Source organism: Diadema setosum, chromosome 18 (genome assembly GCF_964275005.1).
Source record: "Diadema setosum chromosome 18, eeDiaSeto1, whole genome shotgun sequence".
Classification (NCBI taxonomy): Eukaryota; Metazoa; Echinodermata; class Echinoidea; order Diadematoida; family Diadematidae; genus Diadema; species Diadema setosum.
In genome coordinates, this window is record NC_092702.1 from 25,939,918 (window position 1) to 25,951,034 (window position 11,117).

General features: G+C 41.5%; 1 protein-coding gene across 1 annotated transcript; it reads right to left on the bottom strand.

Annotated features, from left to right (window-relative positions):
- Positions 1–1,407: 1,407 nt before the first annotated feature.
- On the bottom strand, positions 1,408–7,637 carry LOC140241415 (histamine N-methyltransferase-like). The gene is made up of 4 exons (XM_072321145.1): positions 7,400–7,637; positions 6,427–6,550; positions 6,231–6,367; positions 1,408–1,766 (listed from the first exon to the last, which is right to left on the bottom strand). The coding sequence occupies exons 1-4, from the start codon at positions 7,635–7,637 to the stop codon at positions 1,408–1,410; spliced, it is 858 nt and encodes a 285-aa protein (XP_072177246.1).
- Between the last annotated feature and the right edge of the window lie 3,480 nt (positions 7,638–11,117).

The window sequence follows — 11,117 nt, forward strand, 5'->3', positions numbered from 1 at the left end:
ACATCAAAAATAGGTCCATGAGTCATACAACCCATGAGTTATACGGCTCACGAGTCATACAGCCCATGAGTTCGACACTACGCACAAAAGGCTCTCGAGACCGACACTAAGCAAAGAAAGCCCTCGAGACCGACACAACACGCTAGGCAAAAAGGCTCACGAGACCGACAGGATGAACAGGGCCATCTACATGTCAATTACAACTATGTACCTGTACAGGGTGTTCCATTAAGGGGAAACTTACATACTGGTTGGTGCAATTTCGTCACGCTATGGAGTTTCTACGCGTGTGGCATTTAGGGGGCAGTTCTGTCACGCTACGGGGAGCGACATTGTCACCAATTTTTCTTTTTTGAATAAGATTTTCCTCTTCATATTACCCCCCCCCCAAAAAAAAAAGGGAAAAAAGAAAATAATAGAGGACAAGAACGATGTATGGTTTAAATTTAGATGCCATCGTGCTATTTTAATAGGCTTTCCCAATATCTATCTAGACGGTGGACAGGATGTATGTTTTTTTCGCCCTTTTCCTTCTCGATTCACTAGTTAAGTCGACCTTAGATATCCTATCCGCCTGCTGATACCGGTTCAATTTGTAATTTTCTCTGTTACTATAATGTATGACATTAAAAGGATGAAAACGTTTTGTATCGCAGCCATTCGCCTCGATTTGAGGCTTGTGTTTGTAAGATCATTCTCCTCAAAACGGAACATTTTTTTTTTTCATGAAATAGAATAGCTGCTTTCATGGATGCATCTTTTTTCCCCCGAATCTTTAACGCTACCTTAATAAACGATTACATTATTTCTTTGAATTTATACTATAAAATCAACACCTTTGCAGATGACTACTCCCCCTCCATATCATTTTTTTTTCCTAAGTTGGTGTATACCATTATGTATTTTGCGGAACGGGAAATGAGGGCGTTTTGGCATTTTCGAAATTAATGTTGAAACATATCATGTGTTTTTACTGAACTTTGTTTATTTTCTTCACAAACACTCACACGCGCAAACACAATTACAGATCTTGAACCGTTCAGGGGGTGAGGGAGGGCAACTGACGGGGTAATACCCTCGCAACTCTCCTTTTCCATCTCTCACATCTTTCTTATGCCATTATCTGGACACCCTATTAATTGGTCTAAAGGTGGCGCTGTTCATCCTGTCGGTCTCGTGGACCTTCTTTGCCTAGTGTCGGTCTTGTGAGCCTCTTTTGCCTAGTGTCGAACTCATGGACTGTATAACTCGTGGGCTTATTTTACTTGATGTCGAACTCGTGGGCTGTGTAACTAGTGGGCTGTATGACTTGTGAGCTGTATGACTCGTGCGCTGTATGACTTCTGTGAGCTGTGTGACTTGTGGGCTGTATGACTCGTGGGTGTCGGTCTCGTGACGTGCACCCATCTACATGGTACGCTTTTTGATTATCAGCATGGCATTATCGGCTAATAACTCAAAACGCCCCTTTCCACTTTCTTTAGCAAGAGATCTGAAAAAAGAGGTCACTGCACTTGATATTTTGGAAGGTACGCTGCGACGAAAATATGACGTCGAGGTAAGGAAGTCGAGGAGTTTACTTCCGAACTCCGATGACTCGTCAAACATCTCAGTCACGTCTAGTGACAGGTGAATGGGAATCTTCTGGACCTCGAACCCATGTCGTTTAGCCAGCATGATGACTCTCTGAGCTGTAATCATGGACTCCTCCTTGACGCCTGCGAGGGTCTTCAGATCAAAGTTGGTGGTAATTGGTAGGTTGGAATCTGCGACGAAGAGATGGTAAAATGATGGTGCAGATGAGTTAATTTCGAAGCAGTCATTATGCTTTTCTTTATTTTGAAAATTCACCTTCGCCGTCTGAATTCTTCCGGATTTTTCCTGGCTACAACGACCAGACTGGGTCTTTTTCGTTAATCTCCTCAAATCTGACACATCGTGACTGTCACGATCATGCAAATCCCGGGGGGGATGGGGGGGATATATCCCCCCCTGAAATGGAGGAGGGGGGGATGGCCTGTACAATCATCCCCCCCTGAATTTTGAAGAAAAAAAAATGGAGGAAGCAGAAATGTGATTGTATCAATTTTGGCATATTGCATGACGTTTGTACGCCGGCCTTCAGACAGGTAACAGAGCTGAACAGTATTCTATCTTGTAGGAAATCGAATGCATAATTTTCTCAAGCGCTCGCTCGCTTCGCTCGCTCGCTTCGCTCGCTCGCGGACATGGACATACACTGTAAGGTATGGCTCAGACGTTGACAACGTCAAATAGTGTAGGCCTACATGTAAACATGCTAAGACGAGAGTAACTTGGGACCATCTGCAAAATATGTACGAAAACAAACAAACAAACAATAACAAAACTATATTGCCATAATTGAACCCCCTCCATTTCCTGAATCATTCATGAGGAACGACAGTGACTGATAATTCAGTATCAGGGGCGTCGAAAATATCTCGGGGGGGGGGGGGGGAGCAAAGGGCATTAGCCCCGCCCCTACGAAAGTGTTTAGGCAGGCAAATCATTTATCCCCCAAGCAATTTCCGAGATGAGGACAAATTTCGAACTTTCTTAATGGAATTATTGTCCAAATACCGCCAGAACTATGCACCAAATCGTTGAATTGCAATCATAAACATGCAAAAGCTCCGCTATACTGGATCCCTTTCGATAAGTACACTGTTGAGATTGACGTATATTTCCCTAATTTGTCAAAGAGTGTGCAGCATATCTTTCACTTAACAAAAGCTCCCTCATATGCAGAGGCGTCGATGGGGGGGGGGGGGATGGTTCCCCCATAAAAGTGGGACAAACCAAATCGCAAAAATATAGCTAAAAACGGCAGTTTTGGGGGTGTAAAATGTCAAAATTTTAAAGCTCGCTCGCTCCGCTCGCTCGCATTTAAGCGCTAAGCCATTCCCCTGATGTTGCTACCAGTGATTGACAGCAGTTGCGCCCGGTGCGCCCCCCCCCCCCTAATCTCCAAAGCAAAAAATATAGCTACAAATGACAGTTTTGGGGACTGTGTGTAAGATGTCAACATTTTTCAAGCTCGCTCGCTTCGCACACTCGCATTTAATCATTATGCCATTCTCATGATGTTGCTGCCATAAATTGCCAGCAGTTTTCGCCCGGTGCTCCCCCTTAATTTCCAAAGCTAAAAATAAAGCTACAAACGGCAGTTTTGGGACTGTAATAAGTCGAAATTTTGAAGCTCGCTCGCTCCGCTCGCTCGGCTTTAATCATTATGCCATTCTCCTGATGTTGCTGCCAGTAAATTGCCAGCAGTTTTCGCCCGGTGTGCCTCCCCTTAATTTCCAAAGCGAAAAAATACAGCTACAAACGACATTTTCTGGGATTGCAAAATGTCAAAATCTTAAGGCTCGCTTGCTCCGCTCGCTCGCATTTAATCGCTATGGCATTCTCCTGATGTTGCTGCCAGTGATTGACAGCAGTTGTGCCCGGTGCGTCCCCTTTAATTTCCAAAGCGAAAAATATAGCTACAAATGGCAGTTTTGGGGACTGTAAGATGTCAAAATTTTCAAGCTCGCTCGCTTCGCACACTCGGATTCTCATGATGTTGCTGCCAGTAATTGCCAGCAGTTTTCGCCCGGTGCTCCCCCCTTAATCTCCACAGCGAAAAACATAGCTACAAACGGCAGTTTTGGGACTGTAAGATGTCAAAATTTTGAAGCTCGCTTCACTCACTCGCATTTAATCGTTATGCCATTCTCCTGATGTTGCTGCCAGTTATTGCCAGCTGTTTTTGCCCGGTGCTCCCCCCCCCCTTAATTTCCAACGCGAAAAATATAGCTACAAACGGCAGTTTTGGGACTGTAATAAGTCAAAATTTTGAAGCTCGCTCGCTTCGCTCGCTCGCATTTAATCATTATGCCATTCTCCTGATGTTGCTGCCAGTAATTGCCAGCAGTTTTCGCCCGGTGCTTCCCCTTAATTTCCAAAGCGAAAAAATACAGCCACAAACGACAGTTTGGGGGACTGTAAAATGTCAAAATTTTCAAGCTCACTCGCTTCGCTCGCTCGCATTTAATCGTTATGCCATTCTCCTGATGTTACTGCCAATACGAACTGCCAGCAGTTGCGCCCTGTGCGCCCCCTTAATTTCCAAAGCGAAAAAATACAGCCCAAAACGGCAGTTTTTTTTTTTTACTGTAAAATGCCAAAATTTTCAAGCTCGCTCGCTTCGCCCGCTCGCATTTAATTGTTATGCCATTCTCTTGATGTTGCTGTCAGTAATTGCCAGCAGTTTCACCCGGTGCCCCCCCCCCTTAATTTCCAAAGCTAAAAATAAAGCTACAAACGGCAGTTTTGGGACTGTAATAAGTCAAAATTTTGAAGCTCGCTCGCTCCGCTCACTCGGCTTTAATCATTATGCCATTCTCCTGATGTTGCTGCCAGTAATTGCCAGCAGTTTTCGCTCGGTGTGCCTCCCCTTAATTTCCAAAGCGAAAAAATGCAGCTACAAACGACATTTTCTGGGATTGCAAAATGTCAAAATTTTAAGGCTCGCTTGCTCCGCTCGCTCGCATTTAATCGCTATGGCATTCTCCTGATGTTGCTGCCAGTGATTGACAGCAGTTGTGCCCGGTGCGTCCCCTTTAATTTCCAAAGCGAAAAATATAACTACAAATGGCAGTTTTGGGGACTGTAAGATGTCAAAATTTTCAAGCTCGCTCGCTTCGCACACTCGCATTTAATCATTATGCCATTCTCATGATGTTGCTGCCAGTAATTGCCACCAGTTTTCGCCCGGTGCTCCCCCTTAATTTCCAAAGCTAGAAATAAAGCTACAAACGGCAGTTTTGGGACTGTAAAATGTCAAAATTTTCAAGCTCACTCGCTTCGCTCGCTCGCATTTAATCGTTATGCCATTCTCCTGATGTTGCTGCCAGTACGAACTGCCAGCAGTTGCGCCCTGTGCGCTCCCCTTAATTTCCAAAGCGAAAAAATACAGCTCAAAACGGCAGTTTTTTTTACTGTAAAATGTCAAAATTTTCAAGCTCGCTCGCTTCGCTCGCTCGCATTTAATTGTTATGCCATTCTCTTGATGTTGCTGTCAGTAATTGCCGGCAGTTTCACCCGGTGCCCCCCCCCCCTTAATTTCCAAAGCGGACAAAATACAGTCACAAACTGCAGTTTTGGGACTGTAAAATGTCAAAATTTTCAAGCTCGCTTGTAACAGTTTGTCAGAAATATATCACTCTCCTCCCACTTTATATTTCATGCAAAAGAGTGAGACATCCGATCCCTGTAAAGTGTGTGTGTGTGTGTGTGGGGGGGGGGGGGGGTTACCAAGCTTCTCTCACCCCCCGTCCCCCTCAAGGCTGCGCCGGTTCGGTTATGGGCTTGTAATCGTGGTGATGGTGACTATCGCCGATCATCCCCCCCACTCCTCAGTATGGATTTACGCCGTTGTTCTTCCCTTTTAAAAATGCGAATTTAAGGTAACTGCATGATTTTAGCTTGGGCTGGAAGAGGAAAAGGAAATAATGGAGTAAAGAGGAGAGTGAGGAATAGTAGTAGCAATTCATTGTTTCTTGAATCTTTATCATCTCTAATATTCTCGGTATGATCTATTACCACAAAGGTTGCACTTTGAAATGCGTCTTTATCGTTCGCTCATGTTCTTCAATGGAACTTAGTCTATGTTGTTATTATCATCTGGTATGGTTACTGTGACAGCGTCAAATAATGGAAATTACTTATACTTTGAGTGAAATGGAGCAGACGAAAAGAAAATTTCCATCTTAATTTTCATCTTAAAAGGACTGTACAGTACTGGTTGAGATGAGGATTCAAGTTTATAACATTTTTTTGGTGAGATAATGAGAAACCTCTTATTATTACGAAAGAGCATGTAATTTCAAGGAGGATTAAAAGTTTATTTGGTGAAAATTGGCCTTGAAATGGCGGAGATATAAAAAAAAAGCGACCCTAATAAAATCTTCAGGCCACGACTTTTTTTTTTTTAGGATCTCTTTGTTTTTCCTTATTTTGAGATATCTCAGTCATTTCAAAACTAATTTTCATCAAATAAACTTTTGATTCCCCTAAGAATTGTATGCTCTTTAACATTAAATAATGTTTCTAAATATTTTGCAAAACATATACAAGCTGAATCCTCACCTCAACCAGTACTACACAGTCCCTTTAACTGAACAGAAAAGATTAAAGTCATAAGTCTGTTTCTTGACAATCTGTACCTGATACAACAATGATCAGCAAACCATTGTCGTGCAGTAGAGAAGTCAGCTGATGAAATGTTATCTCAAGATCGCCAGTGTAGTAGATGGAATGTATAGCGCTGATCAGCTGGAACTTTGTGCCGATATGCATTCTACTGTTGAAAAACTGCGAGAGGGTACAGGCAAGTAGCTGTAGGGTGGTCTTCCCACTTACACCGGAACTATAGCGAGGTTTCTCTCAAATGTTTGAAGCATGGCACTGCTTGGTTCGACGGCAGTAAAGCTGAGACGGTTACCGTCTTTTCCTATGTCCTCGAGGAAGTACAGTTCATGCTTCCCTAAGGCAAGGTGTATTGCACATAAGATCAATAAAGATAAATTTTAACAGTGTACTGTACAGCCTGCGAATTCCTATTTTTGGCGAAACTATATGTAGGCCCTACAATTTAAGATCCTTGATAGAATAACAACCTGTGTTCTTTCAGCTTTACCACGTCAGGAAATGCACCTCTTACAAGTGAAGGGATAGTTTAATAGATTAACGATAAGAAATCGTTTCGAGAGTAATTTGCTCTTTTTTTGAGAGAGAGAGAGAGAGAGAGAGAGAGAGAGAGAGAATGGGGGGGGGGAACGTGTTCCGGGCTTCGCTGATATATTTCCGTTTCTTAATAGAGTCGACCTATGGTTCGGGATCCATGGATAATCCCTGTGTTTACCGATAACTTCAATATTTGGCATATTCATATGGAATTTTGACAATTTTGATTCTCATATTGATGTACATATTGTAAACTGCGTACAATCATATCAGGTTTTTCTCGCATTTGTAGTCACCAAACTGCTTTCACTTGTGTGTGTGTGTGTGTACAGATCAGCTGTTATTAACACAAGAATGCATGGTCTGGAGCGGACGAATAGATACAGAACACTTCTGGGCAAAGCAAGAAGGCGAATAAGTAGAATGGACGTCTTGATTCCCTTTTGTGTTCATTTTTTGGTTAAATTCGAGTTCGCCTGATTCACGCTCTCTGAACTCTTCTACTAAACTGACCATTTAAGTCATAAGATCGTTGGCAATTGACCAGTTTGCCAAAAAGTATTTTTACAGGCGTTTGTTACGTATACATGATGTCTATTATTTCTGCAACTTAATTCTAAGAGACACAGTATCAAGTAATCGAACCCACCTTCACCGATACCAACTCCAAGCACATTAAAGACTTTCCCGGCTGGAAAGCTGTCTATAAGCTGGGACCTCACAGTGGCGTCAAAATTTTGCGTTATTACGTCGAAAAGCATTTCTTTTTCACTGATCTTAAAGAACGCTGTCAAATACACGTCTTTGTATCTCTCCACGTCGTCCTGCAAGGGAATTAGCGTCCTCAGCGTAGTTTGCCATTCGGGAGAGCTTGCAAATTGAGCCATTCTGGGTTCAATAAATGTCACTTTTAAGCACGAAAGGACGGCTGAGGCACTCTTGTTGCAGAACTGCCCTGTCTATTTACTGTACGCTTATATTATGAGTCGTAGAAGTGGTGCGACTCCAACAGTAACTTGATAATACAGAACAGAGTGAGAGAAAGAAAGAATAGATACTGTTTTTAATGAAGAAAAGGGTTGTCACACTCAATGCGGACAAAGCAAGGAAAAACAGTGTATCGTACCAGTCAAGGGACAAATTACAGCAGTGCAGTGGGACATTTACACTGATTGTGTATTCCGGTCAATTCGACGTACAGATGTTACCCAGGGTCACGTTCCGGTTGGAGAGGCGATGACAACGGTTGACATCCTCCCAAACCGCTCCAAACCAGCTATTGAATCACCGAGGCGATGCGCACAAAGTAGCACCTTGCAAAGGTGGTGATGGTGCAAAATGCAAAGGACTCCTAAATGGTACAGAGCTCACCTACTGGAGGTATTAAATCGAGGAAGTCCTACAAAGCAAAAGAGAGCGAGGTTGGGCCAATCTGGACAAGCTATACACCTTGCTCACACACAAGGGTGTCTATCAAAAGGTTCACTGGCGGAATTATGGTCACCGTCTGGTCCATTTTCATGTACATTACACTGTAAATAGATGATAGCTTTTAGATGCAGTTTGTTTTGTGCAGGCTTCAGTATACTCGTATGAAATTAAATAAGTTCGCTTAAAAAAGAGGTAGCCGTCGGGTCTCTCATTGGTTTGAACACCGCTGATAGTGGAGGGAATATAATAGCAGGAATAGTACCCGCACGATATGGATTTAAACGTGAACATCACAGCTCATGAATGCGGCGTTGAGAGTTATGTAACATTAGTAGGCCTACTTTAGATTACAGGAAGCACATCCGAGCGCTCTTTGCAAGGCCAGGGGACGTTTGTGGTCACGTTCCTCTCGTATGGCCAACTACTAGTATACCTATTGGAAGAGTAAAAAAAAAAAAAAAAAAAAAGAAATAGAAGAGAAACTCGGCAGAAAAATTCGTATCCTTTCAAGAGAACTGTGATTTTAGTGCTACGTTTTTACACTGCTGTTTTAGTCCAGTGAATACAATGGCTCAGCCAGAGAAAGAGAGAGAAATGAAATAAATAATTTGTGGAAAGAAGTGAAATATGCTTTGATTACTTTCATTTCGCTCGCATATATCTAGTGATTTTGTTACCAAAGCATGAATGCACTGAGTGACGTATTATTTCGCATCTTTTTCTGCAGGGGTCACGGGGCACGCGGGTTTTCCAGAAGGTTGTTGTTGTGTGACGAAGTTTTGTCTTTGGGGCTGAACGGACGCAAAGGTGTGTTTTGCTCTACTGGAATTAAACAATGTTTTTTTTTTTTTTTTTTTTTTTTCCCCAAGGACTCGCTCTTGTGCGTATCTTTCAGTATGGAATGTGCAAACCTTATATATTTCACTGTGCAATCAGGGAGGTGGGCCACCTCCATGGTGCGATATATCAATACACTGCCATATGAGACAGTGCTCGACATTAACTTTTTTTTTTTTTTTTTTTTTGGGTCTGGTTGCCCGTTAAGGCCACTAAAATCTTTAAATCTGAAATTTTGGTGGCCTGAAATAAAAGCAGAAGTAGCAATCCATTTGGAACCCTACTTGCCAGATTCAGCCATCACAAAACATAAATTTGGTGGCCCGACACCAATTTTTTCAGAGGCCCCAAGCAACCTGGCTGCTGCTATAACCGATTTCAGTCGAGCCATGTATTAGATAAAGAAATTAAGAGGGTTAGTTTTGTTGTTTCATACAATAGCTAATGATTGAAATGGTAGTGACGTCCTCCTTACTTTAACTTTGATCTGTTTGTCTGCGTGTCCTTTCTTGCTGTTGCTTTCGCAAAAATTGATTGTGTCCCCAAAAGAAGAAAAAATAATCTCTTTTACAGAAACCTCTTTGAATCAGCTAAATTTAGGAAAAGTAGGAAGAGCGTACATCATAAATGTTTTCAGCTGATATTGATATAGTGGTTATGACTATACTTTCTGTGGAACCGGTATTTATAAGGCAACAAGAAATATGTGGAAAAAAAGGGACCATAATGTGTAGGCAATGAGATCAGAGCTAGGTTAACTGAACACCAAGTGGAAAGAGCATTGGGTTGTAAAAGATTGTTTTGAGGGGAAAGTGGGGTGAAACAGACCCATTAATGGGAAAGACGGATCCACCCTATGATCTACAAGAATCGTCTGCACTATACCTCGATATGATGTAATTGTCAAATTCATTCAAAATTCAAAAATAAACAAAATAAAGCAAAATTTTCATCTTCAGCTGAATAGAAAATAATGTCGTTTTTACAGCATGTACAGTGACAAACTCAAAATGAAAGGTACCTGATGTTCGGTTTTTTTTTTTTTTTTTTTGTTCTTATGAATTTGTCGTAAACGATTTACCTTTCTGGCTTTTGCGGTATTCCGTAATTTTATCATACATGAATAATGACAATGATAATGACACACACTAACACACACACACACACACACACACACACACACATGCATCAATTCTGACCAGACACCCACATGGTCACACACACTAACAGAGATCACAGATACACATGGATGGATATATATATGTACATTGCATACATATGGGTACATACCGTCATAGAAAGATAGGTAGTATCTCGGTGGACAGTTAGATGAATGGAGTTCAAAGATGTGTAACTCATATCACTGAGACATGTGATAAACAAGTGATGCAATACGAAGTAATTAATAAAGGTATAGTTCTGGCGCCTTATTTTTGTTTATCAACGTATCATCGCATGACTAATTTTGTTTGTTAATCACGATAAACATATAAAAGTCAATAGCATATTTACCACAACACAAACGAATTTCTCTGTATTTTTCTAAAACAAAGTATGATTGGCAAAATAACATCGGTAAGTTACATTTTGTGAATCATATCTTTACTAGGATACATTAATTGCTTTGCAACATCGCACAACATAATTGAGCTTTTAAAGGAAGAATGAAAAGCAAAATGAGGAATACTGTCTTTCTCCTTTTTTCTGAGTAACTGTGATAAATGTATGTTCATACTTTCTGCTAGTAAGTTATAACATTTAGTTGCAACTGGAGTACACTCTAAAAATTGGGTTGGAGAAAGGGGACTGGTTGAAATACCGTGACTCTGGTGATTGAATTCACTGATGAATCAGCATTAAATCTTTAATTGATGCTAGTGCAGCCTGGCCTGGTTGGCCAAATCAACAACAACAAACTATAGTATGGAATATTATTATCAACAACGCCATTGGTTTTGTGAAACTGCCTGTCATGAGAAGGTATTCCTTACTCCTGCAAAGAAATTTATACCAACAAAAAGACATTCATTTTTCATTAGAGGGATTCTCATTATTTTAAAGAAATTTACTGCGATGTCACACAACATGCAAAACGCGCT

Coding starts and splice junctions, on each gene's coding strand:
- LOC140241415 (XM_072321145.1), bottom strand. CDS start 7,637: ATGGCTCAATTTGCAAGCTCTCCCGAATGGCAAACTACGCTGAGGACG. Junction 6,368..6,426: donor AACCTCGCTATAGTTCCGGT/GTAAGTGGGAAG, acceptor GTTTTTCAACAG/TAGAATGCATATCGGCACAA. Junction 1,767..6,230: donor GCTGATCATTGTTGTATCAG/GTACAGATTGTC, acceptor TCTTCGTCGCAG/ATTCCAACCTACCAATTACC.